We start from the raw sequence: 27,154 nt of genomic DNA, 5'->3' as shown, positions 1-27,154 counted from the left end.
GCAGAAGCAAGGAACACTCAGCGCTGGGGATAAGCAGAGAAACGGGGACCCAGGGACGCTGCCCAGGGCAGGCCTGGAGCCTGGGTAGGGACTCAGGATCATCACAGACTGGACAGAAGGTGGCACCCCTGGGTGCTGCTAAAAAAGAAGAAAAGAGAGTTCTGAGATTCACAGACAGAGGCTGACACCCAACCTTCCAAGGTCAGCCTTTGAGTAGAGGAGCTGCACCCCCCATTCTGTGCCATCCAGCTCCCCTTGTTTGGCCTGGATGTGCTGCTACCTTTTCCTTACACCCTCGCACTCAGGGAAAACAGGAGGAGGCCAGCTCCCTTTTCCTGGAAGGTTACAAAAACGCTACCAACAACCGGGCTGCCATCTCCGTCGCTGCTCCTGTGGTGATCGGGCAGCGAGGCTCATCTTCCCCTTGCTGGTCCCTTCCAGCTTATGATACCTCTGACCTCTGTGTCTCTAGTTTTTCTTTACATACTTTACTGCATTTCTGATCGTACAAATCATCTGCTGATAGGTATCAGCTGTTTCTATCTGGGGGTTGTGTGTAACCCATGTCACGGTTTCTGGCATATAATCAAGTGTATACCCAAGGGTGGCTTTACCCTCACTCTGACCTCATGCTTCCTACCCTGCAAGACTAACGCACATCTTCCTTCTCTCCTGGGTCACCTTCTCCCGCTGCCAGCCAGCAGAGACTGCCTGTGGTGTTACGAAGTGCTATGGGCCCCTGGGTGCTGGGGTGGGGCGCCCGCTCCCAGCGCAGAGGCTTAGCTGCTGGCTCCTGCAGGCCCGCACAGGCTGCCTGGTTGGCCTCCTGAGCCCAGTCACATGCTAAGCTGGACCTGCTTTGATCCCCAGCTTCCCTTCCTCTTTGGTCAGTGACATCTGTGAATTTTTACTGCTTTGGCTCATTTGCTTCTGGCACTGGTGGGTGTTCAGTTCTAAGAGTTACAGTTTGGCTGTTGGGTTAGGGTGGAATAGATTTGGCCATCTGGCTCTAGGCCTCTCAGACCTGATCTAGCTTAGGAGACAGAAGTCCCGGCCAAGAGCCAGTCTAACTCATGAGAGTTCAGCTTTGGGAGTCTGGGGCCCAAGGCTCAGCTCATCACAAAAGGCTCCCTTGCTTCGTTTCTCTCCTGCAGGGACTCTGTGAGGAGGGTACTCCTGTGGCCCTGGCAAAAGGGGATTGTCATCTCAGCCCAACCTTTACATCATGTGCCTGAGATTCACCCCTGCACAGCCCAGTCCAAGGGAAGCAAGGCCCTTTCCTGGTGAGCGAGGCGCGGGCCGGGGCGGGCCGGAACAGTGCCTGGATGGTGGGGTGCGGGAGCAGCCCGGCTGAAGCAGGTTTGGCAGGGATGACACTTCTGTTTGCTGACAGGGGCCGAAACCCTTTCTCCTTGTCAGTCACCCAGCCAGCACCCCTTGGCTTTGGGGCTGTGTGGCAGGAGCGCCCCCGAGGGGCTCCGCTGGCAGTCCGGCTGTTGCGTCTGCCCTGACTGGCCTCCGGTGCTCGGCTGGGCTGTGGCCTTACCTTGGTCAAACTGCCTTTGCAGACTCTCCATCTCTGACTTGTTCCCGCTGACCCGGTAGATGCCTTCAGTGCTCAGTCCTGAGAAGAAACAAGCAGGTGTCTTAGGAGCAGGAAGTGGAGAGCAGAGAACGAGGAGGACTGCACTTGAGGAAAGAAGGGGAGAGTCCATGAGGCACCCACTGGGAGACAGGAACAGGGCTGAAGCACTCTTGACTTACCTAGATGCTTCAACCCACTTTTGCCCATTTTCTTTTTCACTTAAAAATGTAAAAATATTTGCTTTTTGTAAAAATTAAAATGATACAGAAGCACATCAGACAAAGATATCTTTTGTCCACATTTTGATGTATACTCTGGAATCTGAGTGTTTTTTTTAACAAAATGGAGAGAACACTGTTTTAACCCACCCATTTCATTTACAAAGTATGTTGTGAACGTAAATCATTAACAGTTTTTTTACAACATGATTTTAAAGACATCAAAATACACAGTAACTTAAAAACAATCCACTGTTAATCATTTAGGTTTTTCCAAGTTTTCACTGTTAGGAATAACCCACAATTATGTTTTCTGATAGCTAGTTAAGTTTAAAAGCTTCTTGGCCGTGTGTATTTCTTACTCTGTGAATTTCCTATTCGTGTTCTTGTTCATTTTCCTATAGCAGTGGTTCTTCTCATTTTGTACTTGAATATTAAGGAACTGACTATGTTAATGTTATACATCTTTACGTTTTTTCCCTTTTGTTATCTGTTTTCTAATTTTGTGTGCTGAATTTTTTGGAAGTACATAATTCAAAAATTTTAGGTTTTCTAGAACCATCAATTTCTTTATGATGTCTTCATTTGTTTTTATGGTTAGAGAGGATTTTCCTGTTCCTAGATCAGATGTTCTCTATTTCTTCTATTTCTTCCTTCTTGTTCTTTTACAACTTTTTTTTTTTTACATTTAACTCTGCAATTCTTTTGGAACTTACTTGGTGTACAGTGTTAGGTAAGGAAAAAAGCAATGCTAAAATTCAATTAAATAATAACATGGGAGGATATAAAGTACCAAGTGAGAGAATGACTCCCTCCACCCTTCGCTCCCCACCCCTTGGCACAGGAAGCACTGCGCAGCTTGCAGTGGACTCCAAGCACTGTCTCTCAACTTGGTTCTCCTCCTCTCCAGGAAGGAAAGTCCACTGTTGCGCCCCTAAGACCATGGGTCTAAAGGACAATGACGTCACTGTGAAAACCAAGATGGGATCTCATGGCCAAACCAACCCTGGTTCCCTTCTGAAGATCACGGTTTTGAGCAACTCTGACCAGCTGAAGGGGCAGAGGAAGCACCCTGGAGCCACCATGAACACCAGAAGGCAGTGCGGACAGTGGAGAGAGGACGAGGCCCTGAAGTCCATTAGGAGGCTCTTGAGAGCCAAGTGTCTCAACATCAGTTATCACCTAATTGATGCCTCTGGAGAGGCACCCATCAGGCGAGATAAACGCCGTCGGCCTGCTTCTGGAGCCCCGGATTGGTGGCAGGTGAACTGTGAAGAACATCAAAGCAGAAGCCATCAAGTCCCTATAGCCTAAAAGCTGGTAACTGCACGTGGGCCCTTTCACCCCAGAGAACAGGGGGCCAACAGACCAGCCTCAAGGACGCCCTACCGTGCAATGCCTAGCTACGAAGGAGCTGCGCCGTCACTGTCCTCGGCACAGGAAGTGCAGACACTATCCAAACTCGAGGCCCTGGACACACCCCAGCCCAGTGGTGACCTTTCCCACTGCCCTCCCTTCTGGAGTTAATATTTCCTGCATGGTCACCATGTTGTGCACTGGGCTACATGCTTTCCCGCATCCACCACTCATTTATTAGATGAATGATGATGCCATCGAATCTTCAACCCCTTACGGTGGGGCTACTGGATGGAGAGAGAATACAGATGAGAAAAGGGAGATTCAGAAAGGTGAAGTCCTCACCCTAAACCGCATAGCTGGTAAGAGGCAGAGTGGTCTAAGTCCAGGGCCTCTGCTACTCTTCTGCCTCCACACTGTTCCAGAAGATGCTTGACATTCATCCACCATCAGGCTGGGGTCCAGACCACAGTCTCCCCCCTTGACCAATCCCCTCAAAGAAACACCACATTTGAGTGAAACCCACTGGCCCTCAGTACCCTGGGGAGCCAATCTTGAGACGGTCCATCCCCTCTATTGCTGTCAACCTCCAGAAGTTAGAGGTCAGGATGGCCCCTGTTCACCACCCCTAGTTAGTAATTTTACAATGGTCTCTTTCCTCAGTGACTTTTCTAAACTATTCTCAGACACATTTAAACTTTCTACCTATTTCACATCTCGGGAAACACGTCACATGCTTACGCATGAAATCACCCACGTTTTGACAAGCCCTGGGTATGTGTCAACAGATTCAAATCTTCACGCCCTAGGTTTAAAAAAATCACTACACTTTTCTCTTTACCTGAATATCAGCCCTCTCTAATACAAAGAAAACAATGATACAAACGGCAGGAGCTTAAAAAGTCCTCGATGAAGTAGCAGTGTCCACAGTTCCTGAGCCCCAGGGTGGAGAGGCACTCTCTGACCGGGAGAAGATCCTGACAGCCTCAGGCCATTCATCATCTTCTGGCAACCCTGACCTTCAGCGCGTACAGAGGAGCCCTCTGCACTGTCTCCTAATGGCCACCTGCCCCGGTATCACAGGGCAGAAAACAAACTGCAAGTTAGCTATCGGGAAATCATCGGAGGCGCGGGCCTGCTGAGACCTCACTAGATGGATGATCACAAAAATGGAAGCATCTGAACCACAAGGCTGGCTCCACAGCATAGATTAATCATCAACTTAGTATTTCCTGTAATCTGGACACGTGTTTATATTACGAAATCCCACTTTAAAATAGCAATTCTGCCACCGCTCTACACAACAACATGGCATAATTTAGGAAAGGTATCATCTGCTTGGCCAGTACAATTTTTCACAACTATTAATTAGACAACAATTAAATAAAAACAAAAGTCTGAGAGCAGACTTCAAACTGCAGGCTGCTCGGGAAACAGAGCTAGCAACACAGGTGAGAGCCAGGATGGCTGACAGGGCAAGGGCAGCTTTGCCAAGGAGCCCGGGACCGGAGCAGGGAAAGGGCTGGGGGCCTGCAGCAGGCCCCTAGGCAGAGACGCTGGATGCCAAGGGGTGTGCATCCTGGGACCCACAGACCCACACAGAAACACTCAGGGGCTGACTCTGGCTCACCCCTGCCCGCAGAAAGCAGTACCCCCCAGCCACAAGATCTGCTCCATGGCTAGAGGCCCCACTGAGAAAGCTTCACTCTTAAACTATGAGGCATCTCTACATACCAGAAATCTCCAAAGACCCATTACCATAGCAGAATCTCGGCAAGAGGTCTTTTTTTTTTTTTTTACAGAGCCCTACTGATTTCTTTGGGAATCTTTTAATCTTTGGGAATAGAACAAGAGAAACAAGTTAACATGTGGGAATAGAACAAGAGACAGTGCAGAACAGCCAAGGCTGCTACCTTCAAAAATCTAAACAATTTCTATGTAGAACAGTCTTGTTCCGACGGCTCTAGAGAACAGAGCTATGACTAGACTGGGAATGACAGGAAGGCAAATATTCTCTCAATATATAAAATAATAGTAGCTACAGCTGTCACTCATTATAAAGGGCCAGAGTTTTTGAACTCCCTTCTCACTGGATAGCCATCTGTCTGGGACGCTGTTTAAAAAGATTAATACCTGGTCTAAGAAGACAGCTAATAACACCAGTAATAAACCATTTATTGAAGGCTTACTATGTGTGAGGCACATAATGCTAAGTCCTTACCGTGCATTTCTACATCCGTTCTCACAATAGCTCCTTCAGAGATTGTTACTAATCTCATTTTACAGATGGGAATGCAGAGGCTAAGAGGTACCGTAACATGCGCGAGGTCAGAGAGCTAGTGAATTGCAATCTGAACCCCATCTGCTTCCAGAGCCTGTGTTCTTCTACTACTGCGTTTTAAATCACCAGTTTTCAAACTCGAGCGAGCAGCAGAATCACCTGGAGGGCTGGTTATAATATAGCTTACGGGGCTGCAACTGTAGGGTTTCTGATTCTGTTGGTTGGGAGTGGCCCCAAAAACCTGCATTTCCAACACATTCCCAGGTGACGCCGATGCGGCTGGTCCAGGAGCCATACTGTGAGAACCGCCACCACTCTAGAAGACGGTCCAGGCCTCTAAGGTCCCTCTGACTCTTAAGATCTATGATTCAATAAAATGGGGGGGGGGGGGGCAATACACAAGGAAAAATAAATACCAGATACTTCAGGAACAAAGCATCTCCAAAAAGTATTAAAACTGGTGCTTTTTATTTGTTAGCAAGCCTCTGCACATTATTTAAACCACGGCCACGTGTGATTTTTCAAAAGGACATTAAAAAATAGAAAAGCAAAGAGGCCTTATTTTTTCTTTCAATAAATATTTACTGGGCTTCCCTGGTGGCGCAGTGGTTAAGAATCCACCTGCCAATGCAGGGGACACGGGTTCGAGCCCTGGTCTGGGAAGATCCCACATGCCGCACAGCAACTAAGCCCGTGTGCCATAACTACTGAGCCTGCGCTCTAGAGCCCACGAGCCATAACTACTGAAGCCCGCATGCCTAGAGCCTGTGCTCCGCAACAAGAGAAGCCACCGCAATGAGAAGCCCGCACACCGCAACGAAGAGTAGCCCCCGCTCGCCGCAACTAGAGAAAGCCCGCACACAGCAACAAAGACCTAACGCGGCCAAAAATAAAAATAAATACATACAATAAAATAAATAAATTAAAAAAAAAATTTACTGAGCACCCAACATGACAGATAAGATCCTTCACAGAGCTTTCAGCTGTGGTCTTCCTCAAAACTATTTTGGTGACAGAAGGCTAGATGACCCAGCAATGCCAGCCACGAGGTGTGCCCTATGCGCTAAGAACTGGCATATTTTACCCTTGACTTCCCCATCACAGCATCCGAGAGATGCCTGTGGCACCTGCCACACCAGGGGCCCCAGGAGAATGGACAGGTGACCTGCAGGAGCTTGGAAACCGAGAGGAGAACCACCTTCTGCTCTGGTACACGTCTGATTTTCTGAAACGTCCAAAAAAGTTTTTATTCCTGGATCCCAAGCACCACTTCTCGGCACCGGCATTCTTGGCCTGAAGTCTTTCCGTAGTCTGCCCCGGCCAGGCTTCGCCCCTGCTCGGTCACACCAGGACTCAGTTCCTCCTAAGTTTCCTTTCTAGCAACAAATCAATACTTCCTCCAAGACAAACTCTGACTTGTTTATTTTTCACTTTCTATATTTAGATATAAAACTCAGCACTTTAGTCCTTAAAATTTTTTTTAAATTGGTGCTGCCAGTGCTGTGAAACACCCCACATCAGACAGGCTTTAACTACTAAACTGCTTCTGTCAACTTCTAAGGAAATGCATCTAATAGGCCATTCTCCTTCTTTCCTATATCCCAGAGGTAAGTCTCAGGCAGGCTAAGTTTCAAGGCCAGAGGGGTGCTGAGAACTCTGGGAGAAAAGGAAACCCCGTCGAGCATGAAGTCCAAGTTGTCTTGAAGGGGGCCGACCTCTCTGGGTCAAATGCCAACAGTGACACTGCAGTCTGTCTCCTCCTGAGGGTCACACTGCAGCACCCCCGCCACGACGGAAGGTGAAAGGGCTGGGGTGTGGCTGAGCGTTTAGCGTGGAATCACAAGCCGCTTACTGGCTCTAAGATCCTGGGCGATAGCGCTTCCTTTCCTTTTCTGCACAACACAGAACGGTCCCCACCGTACGCCCTGTTGGGGTGCACTGAACGAGGTCACAGCACAGGGCTAAGGGAGCAGCCATTATCCTAACGATCTCAGTGGAAAGCGAGCTGCCAAGTGGAGGAGCACCTGAATTTTGCTGTCAGGGAGATCCGGGTTCGGATCCTGACTCTAACTTCTGCACACCTGACTCTACAGCGGATCAACCCCCACCTTCTTAGACTACTGCAAGGAACAAACGAGATAACCTGCGTAAAGCCCACAGCAAAATGCCTCCCCCCCTGCCCTTTCTCAACATTTTAACAAGCTTCAACAGCAGCGCCTCCCTGTAGGCATGGCCTGTTCTGAGGGCTCGGCCAAAACAGGCCAGTTGGCAGAAAAACATTAAAAACACACACAGGCTTTGACACCAAAGTAACCTCAGTTTTGATCCTGGCTCTGTCTTACAGCTGCTGGGTGACTGAGGACAAATCACTCCACCTCTCAAAGCCTTGGTTCCTCAACAAATACGGGTTGTTTATTAATGACTATCAAGATGTTGTCAATACTGAGAATACACATATGAAAGCAAGTAATACAAATGGCTGGCACACTGAAATAATAATGATAATAATAAAACAATAATAACAACACTTAACTTTTGCTGAGGGCTTACTATGTGCCAGGCACTTTCCTAAGCTCTGCACTAGAATTATCATAGTGAATCCACCCAATAATTCCTTGAGGTAAATATTATTATTTTTATTCCCATTTTACAGAGAGCAAATAGAGGCTCAGAGAGGCTAAGCCCAAGGCCACAGAGCTGTGTGTACATGGTGGGGGGAGCAGGCTCTGAACTGGCTCACTCGGGTCTCTGTCTTGGATGACTGTGCACTTACTTTTATGTATTTTTTCACATCTTCATTGGAGTATAATTGTTTTACAATGGTGTGTTAGTTTCTGCTGCGCGACGCAGTGGATCAGCCGTATGCACACATGTCCCCGCGTCCCCGCCCTCCCACCTTGACTGTGCATTTACAGCATCGTGCTACCCCCTCCAATGTTAATTCCCTGTTCCCTTATCCTTTAAATATTACATGTAGGCTTTATCCTATAAATGCCAGATTCATTACGGGTTAGAAGGATTTTCCATTCCTCCCTTGTTTACTTATACGCATTCATGTCTTCATTCACACCCCACTCAGTGTTCTCATCTGTCAGTTGGAGGATAAGCAGGGAGAGCCAGAGAAAAAATGCTGCCTCCTCTCTCGACAGACAGCAGCCAATGGCCAGTGTCCGTGCTTTATTCCTATGATGAAGTTCTACTATTGATAACAGGAAAGAATCCCCACTAGATCTCCCCGTTGCCTTCCTGTGCTGGATGTGCTTGGAATGATTTTCTGGCTCTTCTATTACTTGAACACTAGGGTCACTCTGGCCCCTCCAGTGCCCCTTTGTTAGCTGTCTTCCCTTGGTAATTCCCTCGCCAATCAAGATCTGTTTCTGGCAGTGCCAGACCTCCTTTCTCCCCATGACAGAATGACACTAGCACTCTATTATGACTGCCTGACCGGGTGTTAGCCCCACAGCTAGGCATTGTGGCTTTATAAATTTCCAACGCCATTGCATGTACACACAGCCACGTCATAAATCTCAAGGCTGAGGAGGAAGGGAGAGAAGAGATCTGAAAGGGAAGAGAAGAAAATATCACACCAAGTCTGGGGCATCATATGGCTCCAGCATCTGGCTGATCCTTTATAAGCTACCCATGTATTTACTGTCATCAACTGTGAAAGAGGGCTTCTGGACCCTGCTCTGAGCCATATGAGGGGCTCTGTTTTTTTCCTGACTTTCAAGGAAACGCATAGCCCAATATATGTGTTTAAGAAAACCACTACGACAAAGTGAACCTTAGGCCAGCCCAGAGTTAATACTGCTCTTTCTGGGCAGCACGGGATGGAGAGGAGAGGAGTGTGACCTATAACTGAGGTGAGCAGACTGTACTCTGCAAAGCAGCAATGAATGTTCAAAGCCAAGAGCAGCTGGGAGACCCTACTGCCAAGAATGTGGGCGTCCTTCGGGCTCCAAGTGTGACTTCGCCAGCACACTCAAGCCCAGTGGCGCGGGGGTGATGGCAGTGTGACTCGGAGGTGAGCTAGTGCCACTGCAATGGGGGGGGGTCGTCACTGACTAAACAAAGAGCCACCAACAAAGAAACAGTCAAACGAACACACAGGTACAACCCCCCCATGCATACAATGCCAACTTCCCTTCCACAGCAGGCCCCCAAGTAAAGCCCCTTGAGGTCACAGGCAGATTCCTCTCAAGCATTAATGAGGGCAGAGGTTAACTTCTTTCCGGTTTCTCATTCCCAATGAACCACGAAAGGTTCTGTGATGTCACCAATCACAGCCCAGTGTCCCTCCTTTCCTGGCCTCTCTTTCCTCACTAAGAAAGTACACTTCCATAGGTTAGAAGGCTGTTAACACTCTGGCATTAAATCTGATCGTGGTTACTCTGCATCTAGGACACAATACGAAGTTGTCCACACGTGGCCGGGGTGGCCTGCATCACCACCTGATCCTGCTGCCCTCTCCCAACCCACTTCACTCCAATCACGCTGGCCTTTCAGAGTCTCGAAGCGTGAGCCCCTCCTGCCTCCGAGCCTTCCTATAGGTTGTTCCTTCTACTTCTGCCTCCACCTTTTTGGCTGGCTGAACATTGCTCCCTCAGAAGTCTCCACTGACGCCCAGGTCTAAATTGAGTCAGTTATGATAATAAAAACTGCTTACATTTATTCAGTCCTCGTATTTCGGGCCAGGCACAGTGATGAGCATTTTACATGCATCATCTCCGAAACCCTCACGACAGCCCTGTGTGTTGTATGTTACCATTAGGACTATTCCCATACAGACTCCAAAGCCTGTGTCTAACCACCGCCCTACACTTTCTCTGTATAGCAGTGGCCAAAACCTGAAAGTTACTGTACAGCTGTGTGATTATTCACCGCATGCTGGTCCTCCAAGGGGAGAACAGGCATGTTTTCTGATTACCGTTCTCTGTACCTGGATTTGGCACAGTAACTCGTGCCTGGAGAAGGCATTCAGTTAACTATCCACAGAAAGGAGGGAAGGAGGAACACACGCCTGAAAATAAAAGTGCAGTTTCTCTGGCTGAAGAGAGGAAGGAAGCGGACTGAAGTAGTGTGTTCTCAACCACCCTCGTGCCTCAGGGTGGCAGGCCTCCACCCTGCCCACAGAATACGGGAGAGAGAAGGCCTCAGGCCTGGCCAGCACAGAAAAGGTGCTTCCTACGCAAGCGCACCCAACTCCTACCTTCCTTTATGGACTTGGTTTCCCTGCCTCCGCTACTCCCTAGAGAAGTCATGGGGACTGAGTGAATTCCTGATCTCACCAGGGCAAGCCATCTGCTGTTCTACGTGTGGTCGGTCTCTAGATCTGGCCTGCTCACTTTTCCAGAGCAGGGCAACAGCTTTGCTTTGCCTGGGATCCCCCACAAGAGGGTTGCACCCTTTCCCAGAAGCTGGACAGACACACACACACGCACACGCCCCCCATGAGGGAGAGGGAGGGAGACAGCGAGGGCCCTCAGTCGAGAGCGGGTGCTGCTCCCCAGGGCTGCTGTGACAGGACAGCCTGCTGCACTGCCTGTCGGGGCAAAAACAGTCTCATCTCCTCTCTGCCAGCGAAGGGCAGAGCGGCCTGTCCACCAAAGCTCACTACTGTGGAGAGGGAAAGTGCAGCGTAACAGGCAGGCAAGGCAGGCCTGTTGGAACTGTCTTGGGGATTTGGGCTTCCACCCAGATGATTTCTGTCTTGGATGGAAGGGCGGGATTACTCTGTGAAACAGGCTTTACTTCGCTTTGGCTGCTGGGCTCTCCAGGCAGCTTGCCAGGGCATGCTGTTCCGATCAGGGCACTGGGTCCCAGGGAAATCTGCTAGCACTGCCGAGTCACAAGCTACATGAACGCTGCTTATCTGAAAGAGCCCGAAGTGGAGCTGACTGCCTGCTTTTATGGCAAGAAGGCATTTTTGGAATGCAAATGACTTGTGTTTAACTTATAAGCAAGCAGAATACAGGAGGGTGGTGAGAAATGGGCACATGGGAAGTAGTCAAAAAATGTGGAGAAAGCTTTGTTTTAAAACTATTTGGATAACGAGAAAGCAACTAGCTAACCTAGAATTATAGGGGGAGGGAGAGATTAAGTAACACAGAACCCCCATAAAATCACAGCATATGAAACCACATACCTCATATTTTAGCACTTTACCATCAATTCAGAGCAGCATAAGTATGGCAGCTACTCACATAAAGCCCGTTGGTATATTCGAGCTGTAACTAACTGCACCTGCTAAACTATTATAGTGATAGGTGGGGGTATCTCTACTGAAATTAGATGCCTTTTCTGAAAGACAGAATCACAGAGTTCTAGGCTGACTGCAGGGAAATAACTGTCTAGATTTAACAGCTCTAGTCCCACCGATTCCCTTCCATGATAACTGTAGAGAGTGGCTATGATAAATGAGGATGGAAATATGGAGGCTTTTTTAGGGCAGTCCCAAGTGGGAAGGAACTTGGTAAAGTTCTGAATCGTTTCAGTCTGATGCTACAAAGCTCACAGCTTCACCAGCCTGAAGCACAGAAGAAAGGGCTGGAATGTGGGTCCTTTCCATTCTGATAGCTGTGAGTGGCCTCTGCCCAAAGAACTCCAGGATTTGTTCCCTCTCTTATAAAAAGGGATTAGTGCTACTGAGATTAATGCTGTCCTCTAAGTCACGGGAGAGTAGCTAAGAAAGCAGGTAGGGTGCTCTAGGAAGAAAAGGCCCTGCACGAGCACCGTCCTCCCGGCATGACAAGAGGCACACCGGCCCAGGGTTGGGCTCTTCCTGCGGCTCCTTCCCAGCCTCAGAGGCCACTGGCCAATTCAGCCCTAGGTGTCCAGAGGGGCTAAGGAAGCCCACTGGCAAGGTTTTAGACGCAGGAGCCCTGGAGGGAGGGCAGGGACAGCGTGGTATAAAGGAAATATATATTTGGTCTTTGTCCCTAGTTCCCGGCACAGAGCTCCTAAAACCCTCAGGAATTTCCTGAGTGATAGGAGTGTCTTTTGTTATTCATAACAAGCCCCTTGTTACCCGATACCTGAGTTTATGATAATGAGGTGGACTCTTGGCGGGGGTGGGGTGGGGCGCCCTAGATAGCTTCAGGATGGGGGCTAGTCACCAGGAAGACCCAGCCTTGATGAAAGAGTGGAACTTTCAGCCCCACCCCCACCTCCAGGGAGGGCAGAGGGGCTGGAGATTGAACTCAGTCACCAATGGTCAATGATTAATCAATCATGCCTGTTTAATGGAACCTTTATATAAAAACCCTAAACAACAGGGTTCGGAGAGCTTCCAGGTTGGTGAACGCATCGAGGGTGGCGTGCCCAGAGAGGGCATGGAAGCTCTGTGTCCCTTACCCCACACTTTGCCCTAGGCATCTCTTCCATTTGGCTGTTCCGGAGTTGTATCCTTTATAGTAAACTGTAATAGTAAGACAGCTGAACCCTGAACACGGTGGGGTTAGGGGTGCTGAATCTCGACACAGTTGAAAATCCGCCCATGACTTATAGTCGACGCTCCATATCTGCGGTTCTTCCGTATCGGTGGTCCAGCATCCACAGATTCAACCAACCGCAGACGGGGGAGTACGGTTGTACTTACTATTGAAAAAGATGTGAGTATAAGTGGACCCACGCAGTTCAAACTGTGCTGTTCAAGGATCAACTGCATAGCATTTTCCTGAGTTCTGTGAGTTGTTCTAATAAATTATCGAACCTGGGCGGAGGTTGTGGGAACCCCCGACTTTCTGGCCAAGTCAGACAGTGTGTGCACAGCCTAGGGACTTGCAACTGGCGTGGTGAAGTGAGGGCGGTTCTGCGGGACTGAGCCCTAAACCTGTAGAGCCTGATGATAGCTCTGGGTGGTTAGTGCCAGAATTGGGTGGCAGGACACCCGGCTGGTGTCGGAGAACTGACGTGGTATTGGAAAAGACGCCACACAGTTGGTGTCAGGAGGGAAGAAAACCGTCCCATGCAGTTAGAGAGGGGTATTGGTGTAGGGTACCAGAGTCCGGCATCAGCTGCCTGATCCCATTGCTCCATTAGCTGGCAGGGCCCAACTGATCTGTCTTCTTTGGGCTTCAAATTACCCCAGTGAAGGGAGGCGATGTGGCCAAAAGGGTAATCAATGGCTCTGGGTTAGAGTCCCAGCTCCAATCTCCATCTTTCTGAATCCCCTTTTCCTTTTCAGAAAATTGGAAATTACACCCTTCTCAGAAGACTGCTATGAGAATGGTATGAGACTCACGGAAACACTCAGCACTGGGCCTGGCAACGTGAGGTCCTAATTGGCACTTGGCACGTGTTCCCTCTTAATATGCACAACTACCCTTGCAAGGAAGCCAAGGAAACACAGACTCAGAGAAGGTAAGGAACGAACTGAGGGTCAGGCCTGCCTCGCTGCCCACAGGTGCCGTAGAAGGCTCTGTGCTGCATGCTAGGGCTAAGTAAAGAGCATTTCCCAATTAGATTAAGCAGCCTGGGAGTTCACCAACAACGGTAGGAAATCAGCTCGAGAAAGAGTCTGGCCTTTTGTCCTGCTGTCTCCCACCAGGGCAACACTGTAATTTGCTCTCAGTTAGTTATAAAGCTGAAATATATGCATATTACTTATTCCGAACACTTAGCAGCCATTTTCCATTTACTAGTTTGGTGGGGTTTTTTGGAAGGCAGTTCCAGGAAAGACTGGGTTGGTGTTTTCTGAGGAATGGTACATCACACATCAAAGTGCTCACTGACGCTGGGCGTCTGTTTCTCACGGTCACTGTGAACACACAAGGGAGACAGATGTGTGCTAAGCCATCGCTCTGTGCGGAGGGATAAAACCGAGGGAGTTATTGAACTCCAGCACCCAGGAGGGTTGTCTATTTTCAATCTGTAATATGGAGGTGAGATACTGAAAATAAAGCCAGGAGCTAACGTACCACTTTAAAAGTTTTATTAGCTGCTATTACTTCTGTTTGTCATGAGTATACGAGATCAGCGACTCTCTATTTTGGAAAGGGTCCAATGGGAGGGGATGGGCACACAGTAAAACTGGAGGTGGACTATACCAATTTGGGCCACCAAGTTGCATGGAATCACTGGGAAGCTATGAGGCCTCCTGTCCTGGAGAGCTGGGAAGAGAAAACTATTTGATCTAGTCTCAATCACCTCAATGCTACTCATCCTTCAAGTCCTAACACATCCATCTCCCAGCCCTCACTGATCTCTCTTTTGCCGGCTCTCGAAGAGGTTTCGGGTCAAATCTTTTAATCTTTATTGGATCATAAACTCCCTGAGGACAAAGGTGCGCCATCATCCCGCCTGCTCTGGGTCAGACGGTAGGTATTCCACCGACACTTGGCTGCACGGTAGTCTTTAACCTTTTGGGAGGAGGAGACTCCTCTTACTCTGATAACCTAATGAAGGCTGTAGATTCTGGTGCATCCCCATCGTGCGTGCACGCACACACACAAGCTCACCAACAGCTGTAGGAAATCAGGGGTTCACAGGCCTCCAGAAGCCTGTCCATAGTCCCTAGGTTATGCGCCCCTAAGTAAAAATAAACCCACACAGTTCTTCAAGTCACAGTTTCCAGGGGTTTCAGAATCTGCTTTCCCCCAATTTCCCTGCTCTAACCGTACGAGGTCCCTTAACAACAAATATTTACGTAAACTCCAAAGACAGCTCTCGTGGCAGCAGCACCCTACAGCATTCAAAGGGAAACAAAATTTTATGCAATCAATTTAAGAGCCTGGGCAGGGAAAAAGAGAAGCAAAAAAAGCGAAAGTGTAGACAGACTTGCCAAGAAGAGATCTTTAAGTGATCAATCCTCAAGAATTCATCTTGCGTCTAGTGACCATTTCCTATCTGCCTTAATCTAACTAATTTAGTACATGGGACAAAAAAATCACTTATTCCTTCAATAAATACCCAAGTGCCTACTGCACGTCAGGTGCTGTGCCTGGTGATGGCAAAGAAGAGACAGTCTCTGCTCTTGAGTTCCTCAGTGCAGCAGCGTTGCAGGAAACAAAGCAGCAAAGTGACAAAGACAATGAATGCAGAGTGGTGACAAGAGGGCTGCATACCAGTAGTAGACAGCCTACTGGTTCTGCCAGTAGTGACACCTTACCTTGCCTTCGGCAGGTGGGAGGGTGGGTATTCAGGGAAGGATTCCTGAAAATGGAGATAAACTCAGAAGCCAAATCCAACCCAAGAATACTTGTAGCAAAGAGATCTAACAATGGCACAAGGAGATCTTTTTCAGAGGGCAAGGAGAGAAAATTGATTGCTTCTTTGAGGCTGACAACACCCCACAGACAACAATTCATTCAACTGTTATTTAGACAGTCAAGCTCTCTGTCTTTACATCCTTGAAGGAAGAGTGTTCGCTAACAACCTGCCCACTGCTGCTCAGATTAGCCTGGGTGTAACTGTTCACTTAGAGTCACAGAGACTCCAGCACTGTCTCCGCCCAGCCTCTGCTTGCTCCTGGTAGCTGAACAACAGCTCGAGCAGCCCCAGGGTGCATCAGGGAGAAGAGAAATCACCAGGTAATGAGGAATCTTTGTCAGAGCAGGTCTCTGCTCTAAGGACCTCTGAACTGATACAGGCTGCAGTGGACTGAAAAATTTAAAGTGCCAATCCCCTGGGGTAAAACATCTATACACCTACCCTCCATTTATTATTATCATCATGATTATTAAAACAGCTGTTTTCCTTTTTTTTTTGGCCGTGCTGCGTGGCTTGCAGGATCTTAGTTCCCCGACCAGGGATCGAAGCCGGGCCACAGCAGTGAAAACGCCAAGTCTTAACCACTGGACCGCCAGGGAATTCCCTTATTTTTGAACTCTAAACTCTAAAGTGATTTATAGACAATTCTCTCAACTCAGAAAAGGTGCGCCTGAATCCTCATGGCCAGCCGCACCCTCGGGACACCAAGTCTCCCATTAGCCCTGGCAGCCTGACCCACTCGCTTTCTTTCCCCCTGCTCTGCTGACTCGCAGCTCCCTTCCTTCTGCGCCCCTCTATTTAAGTATCCTACCTCGAAAGTTTCACATTCCCTGGACTGTTAGCAATACACCCTCTACCCCTCACACTAAGAACGCAGGGAAATTAGTTCTCACTCAGATGTTGCAACCTTGCTCAAGACCTTAGTATTATACGCATCTTTTTGCTTCTCCCTATCTTTAGATACAATTCCACGTTTCCAAGGAATGGCACTTCTGAGGAAAGAGGTCTTCTGAACGCCTCTACACCATTCATTCGTTCATAATCATTTATTAGAGCCCTGTGTCTTGGTTTGGAGGATACAATGATGAAGACCCAGTCCCTTCCCTCAAGGAACTTAGGATCCGTTGAGGAAGGAAGACAATCAGAGTCCAGAGTGTAAGTGCTCACAGAGCACTGCACAGAGCACTACAGAACACAGGCTGGTGGGCACTGGCTCAGAGGGTAGGCCAGAGAAGGACGCCAGGAGGGGACTCTTGAAAGGGAACGGCGAGTAAACGTACCGCGGGTGAGACATATCACAAAAGCTGCAGAAGCGGCGTGCCGTGCGGCTGAAGTTTATCATCGTGGATGAAAATGACATGAGGTGAGGCTAGATGATGGGCAGGGGCCGGTTTTGCTGGCAACAGCATTAAACTTTATCCTGGAGGTAATGGAGAGCCACTGAAGAATTTTAAACGTGGGAAGGTGATGTGATCTCATTTATTTTACAAAGATATTTGCAGCAGTGTGGCTAAAGGACTGAACGGACATGAGACCAGAAGGAGAAAGACCAATTACCAAGAGGCTATGATCATAAACCAGGAAGAGAGTGAGATTAACTGCAGTGGCAGGGGCCAGATTCAAGACCCACTCAAGTGGTAAAAACAACAGCATCCATTGGTTAGGTTGACTGATATGGGACGGTAACAAGGGAGTGCCCTCCCGAGAGCTTCAGCGAATTCTCTCAGATAAAAACCTTCAAACCCTGCCTTCCCACTGATGATAACAAGGGTTGATAAGCTTTCTCAAGCACACCAAAATCCTTTTTCCAAATAAAATCTTAAACTGAACTTTAAGGGTGAAGGACCCAGAATCCTAGTGGGCTGTGTTCCCCGTTTCCACACAGAAAACCTTCCTTAGAATCCTAGGGACCCGAGACTGACAATCCGAAAACCCCTGTCCAAGTCTAAATGCCAGAACCTGACATTCAAAGGATTCTAGGGCAACATAGCTATGTGGTCAACAGCACCTCTCACCTCTACACCTGAATCTTGTTCAGTCCACCTTCCCTACCTAGAAGATTCTTCTCCATCCTTTCTTTGTTACAGAATCCAACTTATCTTTCTGGCCAAGCCCCCAGCCCAGACAAGTACCAAGCCAGCTCAAGGGATTTCTTCCCTTCCCTGACTTCCACCTAACGTTTCAGCCTCATGGACTTGAGGCAAACTCACTGCCGTGAACTATTAACTATTAATTTCCTCTTCCATGTAGCTCTCTTTCCAATGGGACCTGGCCTTAGGCTCAGGTTCTCCTCAGCATTGAAAACGCCTTGTACTCAATAGGCCCAGATATTTACAGATTGACAAACTAATTCATTACACTTGACCTCATCAACCTTAGAAAGGAAACACAAACAACAGCAGGGCTTCCCTGGTGGCGCAGTGGTTGAGAATCTGCCTGCCAATGCAGGAGACATGGGTTTGAGCCCTGGTCTGGGAAGATCCCACATGCCGCGGAGCAACTGGGCCCGTGAGCCACAATTACTGAGCCTGTGCGTCTGGAGCCTGGAGCCTGTGCTCCACAGAGAACAAGAGAGGCAGTGACAGTGAGAGCCCCGCGCACAGCGATAAAGAGTGGCCCCCGCTTGCCACAACTAGAGATAGCCCTTGCACAGAAACGAAGACCCAACACAGCCATAAATAAATAAATTAAAAAAAATTTTTTTTTAAAAAACAACTGCAATGACTAATTATGAGAAAAATGAGACATCATGAGAAAAATGAGACATCATGACCTTGAATTGAAAGACCATACACTACACAAAGATGCTGAACTGCATTTTAAACATAAACCAAATAAAAATCTCAACGGCATGAGGACTTCCCTGGTGGCGCAGTGGTTAAGACTCCATGCTCCCAACGCAGGGGGCCCGCCCGCGTTCGATCCCTGGTCAGGGAACTAGATCCCACGTGCACACCGCAACTAAGAGTTCACATGCCACAACTAAGGAGCCCACATGCCACAACTAAGACCTGGCACAGCCAAATAAATATTAAAAAAAAAATCTCAATGCAATGCACTGAGAAAATATTAAATGCACTAAATGCACTAAAGAAAATAATTCAAAAAGTCACATTAAGATACTTTTTAAAAGAAAAAAATAGTAAAACTATCTTTAAAAGATCTCATAAAAAATATCACACAGAGGCAGGCTGGAAGGTTACCCTGTAGACCTCGGTGGCTGCTGGGCGTATATGCTAGGCAATGGGGCTGCAGAAAAATGGAAGCTTTGCCGCCAACTACTTCCTTTACTAACTTGGTCTTGACTATAATCTTCACTAGACTGAGAGCCCTTCTAGGGAAATATGAACTGTCTTATTCATCGTTGAACCTCCAGCACCTAAGGGGAACTGGCATATAACAGGTTTTTAATTACTCTTTTAGGATAGTGTGAGGCTATAGAATATTCTGGTAAAGAGTTGAAAATGATTAATTCTACCAGTTATTAGAACACATTATAAAATAAGAATTCACAAACCATGATTTTGGTGTAAAAACATGAGAGTGAAATCTGTAAAACAAACATCTTAGAAAAGACCCAATTTTTAGGATTTAATGGTTGATAAAGTAATTGTCACAAGACACGGGGGATGATACAAAAGGTAGTACTATGATAACTGAATAAAAATTTACATCCATGCTTCATATTTGGACAGGCTACCAAAGACTTATCAAGACTATGCATTTCTGCAAGTTTCTGAGACTTTTATAGTCTCACCCTGGGTTCATGTTGGCTTATGCCTATTCTATCTTTTCAAAGAATTCACATATTGATCTTAAAACCCAGGTAAAATCTTCTTCCACTAAGCTCCAGCAAACCACACCTACTCTTCTGCTGAACTGAAACTGCCCTGACAAGCAAATGCTACCCTAAATCCAGAGGGTCAGCTGAGTCAGTCAGCAACTGAAAATAATTTTGTCACACAGTTTTTCAGTGGAGGTTGACCTATGGTGTAAAGGAAGACAAAGAAAGATGCCACCTGCTCAAGTTTGCAAAATAAATTAGCAATTGAATTTTCTATTTATAGTAATCGCATCTCTGATGATATGACACATGGTGGTATTTGGGCAACAGGGTATCACAGCAATAAATCATTACTGAAAGCATACTACCTGGGTGACACTACACTAGGGGTATAAAAATCACCAACACTGTCATATCCTTTCAGGAGGTGACAATTTAGGGAGACAAGGTAAAGATGTGAGAAGTGTAATCAACTTAAAGATAATAAAAGGTAAGCTATAGGGCAGAACATGTGACTGCTAAGCAGAGCACACGGACAGTACCGGCAGAGAAGTCCAGAAGAGGGAGGGTGAGGTCAACAGAAGTAAGGATGGCCGATCAGTGAGAAGGCATAATTCAAGCTGGATCTTTGATAACAAATTGATTTGCTGAGGCCAGAGTGGAGGAAGGAAGCAGAGGGTGAAGGGAAACAAAAGGGCAGACAGTAGTGAGGTGGGGTAGGGGCTTGGAGTAAGTCCAACGTGAGAATTTTCTACTGAGAGGGCCCACTTACAGAAGGCCCCGGCTGGTTCAAAATAAGGACTTACCAACTTGGTGTCTCTTCAATATCATATCTGGAATGTCTTCCCCCAGCATTGTATTTACCAGTGCCCCCTTTAGAATAGATCAGTAACTACCTTTAACATGTCCTCCATGCGTCAGGGATGTTTAAGATTTAAGAGGTGGCCATTCTGGACTTTACATACTTCCCTAAATTTGCATAACTCAATCTCTTGGTATTGTCAGGACATGGACTCAGCCATGATAGTAAGACTGTATTATGTTAAGAAGGCGGCTCTTGTAATTTAGCCATTATTTCTAACTCACGGTCACACAGCACATCCCACACAGATGTGCTACCAGCACTAGCAAAGTCAATAGGTACGTGCATGCCAGCAAGTGCTCAGAATACATCTTAATCTCCCATCAATTTTTTGACCACAGGGAAAATTTCTGACCACAGGAAATGCTCAAACAACCCAACTATGCTTTGACTCACAGAAAGTTTCCAGATAGAATCTCCACAGCAAAATAAAGGAATCCGGGATGCTGAAAATCCTGGAGTCACACACCACACAGAACAATTCCTTGGAATCCACCACTCCACCACCCTCCTAAAGCAGGCCAGGAAGGATAACACAGAAAGTCTGTTTCTTTTTTACTTTAAACAAACAATTTTACTGAAAAAGATACAATTATCTAAAATAGGGACTGGTCTGAAAACAATCAGAAATAAGCAGTGGCAAGTACAGATTAGGATGCAATGAGAAGGCGGCTCAAGGAAAGGAAATCGTGAGTGAGAGGCAGGCTGGAATGACAGAGAACTGGACTTTTCCTCAGCTGTAAGCCTTCCGAGCTTGTCTTGTCGACTGGGTGTGTGAGGCCTGTGCTAGGGTATTCCCAAACATAGCAGTGTGCGCTATAAAACCAGAAATTCCATTTGACACAGCAGCTGGCTCTCAGACACACCATTATTCTTCAAGGGCCTCAAGGTGAGAGACACTGTCACACATTCACAGCCTTTCCAAGTGCCAACGGCATCACTAGTCCAATATTGGCAAGACAGGTCAGGGCTCCAGAGCCAGCGTGAGGCTCTCAGGAAACCTCAGCTGCATCTGGCAGGAGAGGGAGGAAAGCCTTCAACTCTTGGGGTCTTAATCTATAAAACCAGAGTTGGACTAGATGCTTTAAAAAACAAAAAAACTCTCATTGAAGTATAATACACATTTATAAGTTTATAGAGAAGTGTACAATGATAAATTTTCACACACTGAACGCACCATGTAAACAGCACCCAGACCAGGATACAGAACATTTCCAGCATTCCAGAAGCCCCCGTCTAGTCTCTATTCCTCACCAAGGATAACCACTGTCCTGATTTATAATAGCACAGGTAAGTTTTTCTGTTTTTCTTCTTTATATAAACAGAATCATACAGTATATATTCTTTTGTCTCTGGCTTCTTTTGTTCCACACGTTCGTGAGATTCACCCATATTGCAGAGTTGAATTAGATGAGTTTTTGAAAATAAATTTATTTATTTTTGGCTACGCTGGGTCTTCGTTGCTGCGCGCAGGCTTTCTCTAGTTGCAGCGAGCGGGGGCTACTCTGTAGTTGCGGTGCGCGGGCTTCTCACTGCGGTGGATTTTCTTACTGTGGAGCACGGGCTGTAGGCGCACGGGCTTCGGTAGTTGTGGCACGCGGGCTCTAGAGCTCAGGCTCAGTAGTTGTGGCGAACGGGCTTAGGTGCTCTGCGGCATGTGTGATCTTCCGGGACCAGGGCTCGAACCCGTGTCCCCTGCACTGGCAGGCGGATTCTTAACCACTGTGCCACCAGGACCCTGAACTACATGATTTTTAAGGCATCCTGAAATTCTAACGTATGACCATTTTAAAAACATGTGCTACCCTTATACACTGAACATTATTTTGGCAATATCCATCAAAACACAAAACGTATCCTTCAGTCCACTCTGGGGTATTTATCCTACAGATACATTTGTACACCTGTGTTTGAGTGTGCATACACATGCCTACAGACAGATATCCACTGCAGTACTGTTAATAATAAAAGACTAGAAACAATGTCCCTCAACAGCAAATAAATGATGATATATCCAGACCAAGAAATACTATGCGGTGAAAGGGAGGAGGAGGAAGCAAAGCAGAAGAGGAAAAAGTAGCGGTGGTAGTAGTAATAAGTAGTTTATACCTACCAATATGGGGAAATGTACACAACATGTTTTTTAGGTGGAAAAAAATAAGTCATAGGACAGTACGCTTAGTGCCGCTCCAACTGTGTGTAAACACGTTGTGCACGTGATGCTTATTATGTATATGTATATGCACAGAAGATAAATCCTGCAAGGGAACCATTCAAACTCCTAACAGCAGATATCTATGAGGAATGAGAAAGCAACTTTACTTTTCCACTTCAAACAAGTCTATACAGTTCAATTTTTTTAAAGTAATATACATTTATTGTTAAACTTCTTTTCATACAATATAGCAATTACGTATAGGGTAAACAGTAAAAAGCCGATTTTCCAACACTACCCCTATCAAAAATCTCCCTCCCCTCCCAGAGCCACCTGGGAGGCACTCCTGAAACCCTGGCAATTTTCAGACGTTTTTCACACCAAGTCATAAGCATATACCTTGACATAAGCACAGGTTTACTCCACCTTATAATGGGATCACACTACACACATAATTTTGCAACCTGCTCTTCCCACCTGACAATAAATCACGGACATACAGTCCCATATTGGCTAGATAAACCTTATCTTTTTAACATCTACCTAGAACTCCACTGTACAGATGCACTATTCTATTAACAGACATCCTTGTACATACCTTTGTGTGGACATATACAAACACTTCCATAGGACGATAAATTCCCAGAAGGGCCAGTGGCTGGGACTGAGAACGTAAGAGGTTTAAATTTTTAACAGACACTGCCAAATCATCTTTTTTAATGGCTATGTCTATTTACATTCCCAACAACAGTACACGAGTGCACCAAATTCTAAGCATTCTGCCTTTGATTATTCTTAACAAGGAGTACCTATTTTACAAGAACAACAAACACTTAAAAAAAAAAAGGAGTAGAAACTTTTAGGTTTAGGACCTAGTGAAAAAAAGTCTTAAGTTTAACCTACTTTAAAATACTTAGAAGGCCAAAGAAAGCACCTGACTTACTGCTATGCACATATCCCCACCCACGAAGACTGCTGGCCCTCGACATTTTGATCAGAAACTATCAAGCCACCATGACTTCTGGCTGCCAAGGTCCATGCTACAATCAAGCAAGAGAAGTATAGTTGTGCTGCCCTGAACCGTGTTTCTCTGCCATATCAAGACTTCCACTGTAAAATTATCTGGGCTTTGGTTCCTTGCTTCTAGGAAATGCCAAATGTTGTAAATAGGGCTAGCATTTCAAAGCACAGACAACCAGGGCTGTTATGCTAGTTTTAGGAGGGCAGGTGTTTTTTTAAGTCAGCAAGGCCATTGTAGACAAGATAGTCTAATAAGCCTCCCATTTAAAAGTTGGGGACACTCAGGTCTTAAGATATAAAGATTAAGAGCCTGAGTTCTGGAATTAAATAGATCAACATTTGAGCTGAATCTGCTATTTATGAGTTAAGCCACTTTTGGGCAAATGACTTAATTTTTCTCAATACCAGCTCACCATTAAAACAGGAAAATAATAATCTCTGCCTCATAAGACTCTATGGGGGTTAAGTAAGATCATGCACAAGAGAGAAAAGCTCAGAACCTTTTCCCTCTGCAAAATCACTCAGGAAGTTCTATGCAGAGCTGGACACAGACATTCCAATCCACTGGTATGCTAAAAGAAAAACGTACAAATTCAAACACCAGAAATTCTAAATGGAACACTTGCCAACTCTGCTGATACAACTGACAGGTAGCCATGGTTGTCCTTAATTAGTACTTCTGTCCTTGTCCCACTCTCCTTTCCTGGAAACAAGGAAGAATAAACTCCTTTGCTCCCACTGTGGTTGGGTAAAGTCATGTGGCCAGTTCTGACCAGTGACTTGTGAGCAGAAGTGAGGTGAAGCTGAAACATTTAATTCCTGGAATGAGATCCTCCAGAAGTTTCTTTCCCTTCGCACCTAGCGTCGTTCAAGAGGGTGGCTGCTCCATCAGTGGGTCCCTGAGTGAGGACAGTGCAGAGCAAAGCTGCCAGAACAAATATCATAAATGAGTGGAAAAAAAATCTTTGCTCTTTTAAGCCACTGAAATTGTAAGCTGGCCTCATCTGACTGATATACTATGGCCAGCTGGAAAAGAAGAATCTAGCTAAAGAAATGACAGCAATAATTAAGGTTGGGGTGAAAAATAAAATCTATTCTATAGAAAGGATCTTTCTTTATGTAGACTCAAGAATGAAAACCTACGAAATTCTCCATACTACAAGACCTAAGGAAGCCACAAGGGTCTGTGTGGGTCTGTTACCTACAGACTCACAGAGCTTCCTGTTTTGGTGACGGGACCGGCCGGCATTTACTCCTGCCGCACACACTGCCGGATCATAAAGGAGACATAGCTTTCTCAAGTTTCTCAGCAGAGTGATATATACACACAAGAAGATGTGTAACCAAGCACAGAGATCTAACTGAAATGCGCATAAAATCAGAGGGAGACAGAAATAGGCTAATGGAGAGAACACAGGAAAGGGTCTAAGCACATCCCTCTCAATAACCCCTCAAGCCGCTCCCTCAACAAGATCAGATGACCTTTAAATGACACAAAAGCAGCAATTTCCTGACCAATGGTGGTGAGCAAGTTCTCAGGAGGAGGCAAAAAATAAGGGCTGCTTAAAAAATGAGTTTTTCAGAAAGCTAAATGTATTAAAGTTAGAAGACTGTATTTCATTTTAAAATGGCAGAACGAAGACTTTACCCCTTTCTCCACTGGAGAACCACACAAAAGCAACCAGGAGAATGAGAAACAGAAACATCACGTCTTTGACAAAACTAGAGACATCTGTGACCCCAAACCCCAATATGTGAGTAAGAACCACCAAATGCTGTAAAGGTCAAACAAGGGTGTGGGAAAGCGATGAGAGAGAGCGCCTGTTGTTACAGATGTCAGACAAAGCATGCAAGTCCACTTCTCAAAAGTAAATGCTTCATTCTAAGGGGGCAATACCAGCAATCCATTGTTTCTAACAGTGGGAACTCAGTGGGAACTGGCTCAGGGACTGGTGACTGAGGCTTCCTCAGACCCAGTAAGGCATGAAGAATCATATACACAAGTCAAACCTACAGGAAGCAGTCTGTCAAGGAGGTAGGGTGACAGGGAATGCCTGGGGCATTACAACTGCCATTTCCAGATGTCTGAGGGCAAGAAAGGCTAGTAGAATATTCAAGAAAAACCCCTCCTAGGCTAGCCCCTTCGCAAAAGAATTTTCTACAGTCTGCTAGAATGGAAGCAATCACCTCATTCAAAGATGAATGACAATCTTATGAAAGGGTCTAGCACATATTGAACTGTACGGTTAAAAAATGATTGATGGTAAACTTTATGTTATGTATATTTTATCACAATTTTTTAAAAAAGGAACCAGCACAAAACTACCAGCAAAAACACAAAACAAACAAACAAAAAAACCTCAAAAAACCCCACAAGAAAAACCAATTGCAAAGAACATTCATCCAAAAATGCTTCCATTAGGGACTTCCCTGGCAGCGCAGTGGTTAAGAATCTGCCCGCCAGTGCAGGCGACATGGGTTCGAGCCCTGGTCCGGGAAGATCCCACATGCCGTGGAGCAACTAAGCCCATGCACCACAACTACTGAGCCTATACTCTAGAGCCCGTGAGCCACAACTACTGAGCCTGCAAGCCACAACTACTGAAGCCTGCGTGCCTAGAGCCCGTGCTCTGCAACAAGAGAAGCCACCGCAATGAGAAGCCTGTGCCCCGCAATGAAGAGTAGCCCCTGCTTGCTGCAACTAGAGAAAGCCCACGTGCAGTAAGGAAGACCCAACACAGTCAAAAAATTAAAAACCAAAAAAAACCCCCAAAATGCTGCCATTAGTAAATGAAAATATATTCCCATGAAATAAAAAACAAATGAACCACACAATCTCTTCTATGAAACAATGTGTAAAGCAGAGATACACTAAGAAAAGACAAGAGACAACAAAAGTAGATAAAACAATTAAGGGCAGAGCTAGGGAAGTAGAAGAGAAAAATAAATCTTTTTCCATTACAGAAACCAAAAACACATGGAAAAGAAACGACATTGGGCTTCCCTGGTGGCGCAGTGGTTGAGGGTCCGCCTGCCGATGCAGGGGACATGGGTTCGTGCCCCGGTCCAGGAGGATCCCACATGCCGCGGAGCGGCTGGGCCCGTGGGCCATGGCCACTGAGCCTGCGCGTCCGGAGCCTGTGCTCCGCAACAGGAGAGGCCACAACAGTGAGAGGCCCGCGTACCGCAAAAAAAAAAAAAAAAAAAAAAAACAACATTGCTGAAAACCCTGTAAGGGACATGTAGAACCAAAGTTAGGATGACTTCAATACACAGATTAAAAGGGCTCACTATGTTCCAGGAAAAACTGACTTAATTCAATTAACAAGGTATGTCTTGGTAAACTTATTAAACTTTAAAAAGAGAGGGAGGGAGGGAAGGGAATCTTCAAGGCATTTAGGCAAAACACAGGCTGGCCTCAGTTTTCTCCCATGCACAGCCCACACTAGAAGATAGCAGAACTGTGTCCATAAAGTCCTCGAGGAAAGAAAGGCTAGCCCAATTTTATATACAGCAATACTGCCCTTCAAATATAAAGACAATTAACATTTTTGAACATTCAAGAGGAAAAAAAACCTCTATAGAATGACCGCATTTACAAACACTGATGCAAAAGCTATTAGCAAATAGCATTCAACAGCACATTTAAAAATAATATTCTATAACCAAGGGACCTGTTTTTAC

General features: G+C 46.4%; 1 protein-coding gene across 3 annotated transcripts in view; it reads right to left on the bottom strand.

The window, feature by feature from the left end:
• Positions 1-27,154, bottom strand: part of ARHGAP35 (Rho GTPase activating protein 35) — a 123,173-nt gene that overhangs the window by 14,212 nt on the left and 81,807 nt on the right. For all 3 annotated transcript variants that reach the window (XM_079907738.1, XM_079907737.1, XM_079907739.1), the window contains one exon: positions 1,547-1,624. In XM_079907738.1, the coding sequence (XP_079763864.1) occupies positions 1,547-1,624 (78 nt within the window). The remainder of the gene's footprint in view (positions 1-1,546; positions 1,625-27,154) is intronic.

Source organism: Stenella coeruleoalba (assembly GCF_951394435.1).
Source record: "Stenella coeruleoalba genome assembly, chromosome: 20".
Taxonomy (NCBI): Eukaryota; Metazoa; Chordata; class Mammalia; order Artiodactyla; family Delphinidae; genus Stenella; species Stenella coeruleoalba.
This window is presented reverse-complemented; position numbering and strand designations above follow the sequence as displayed.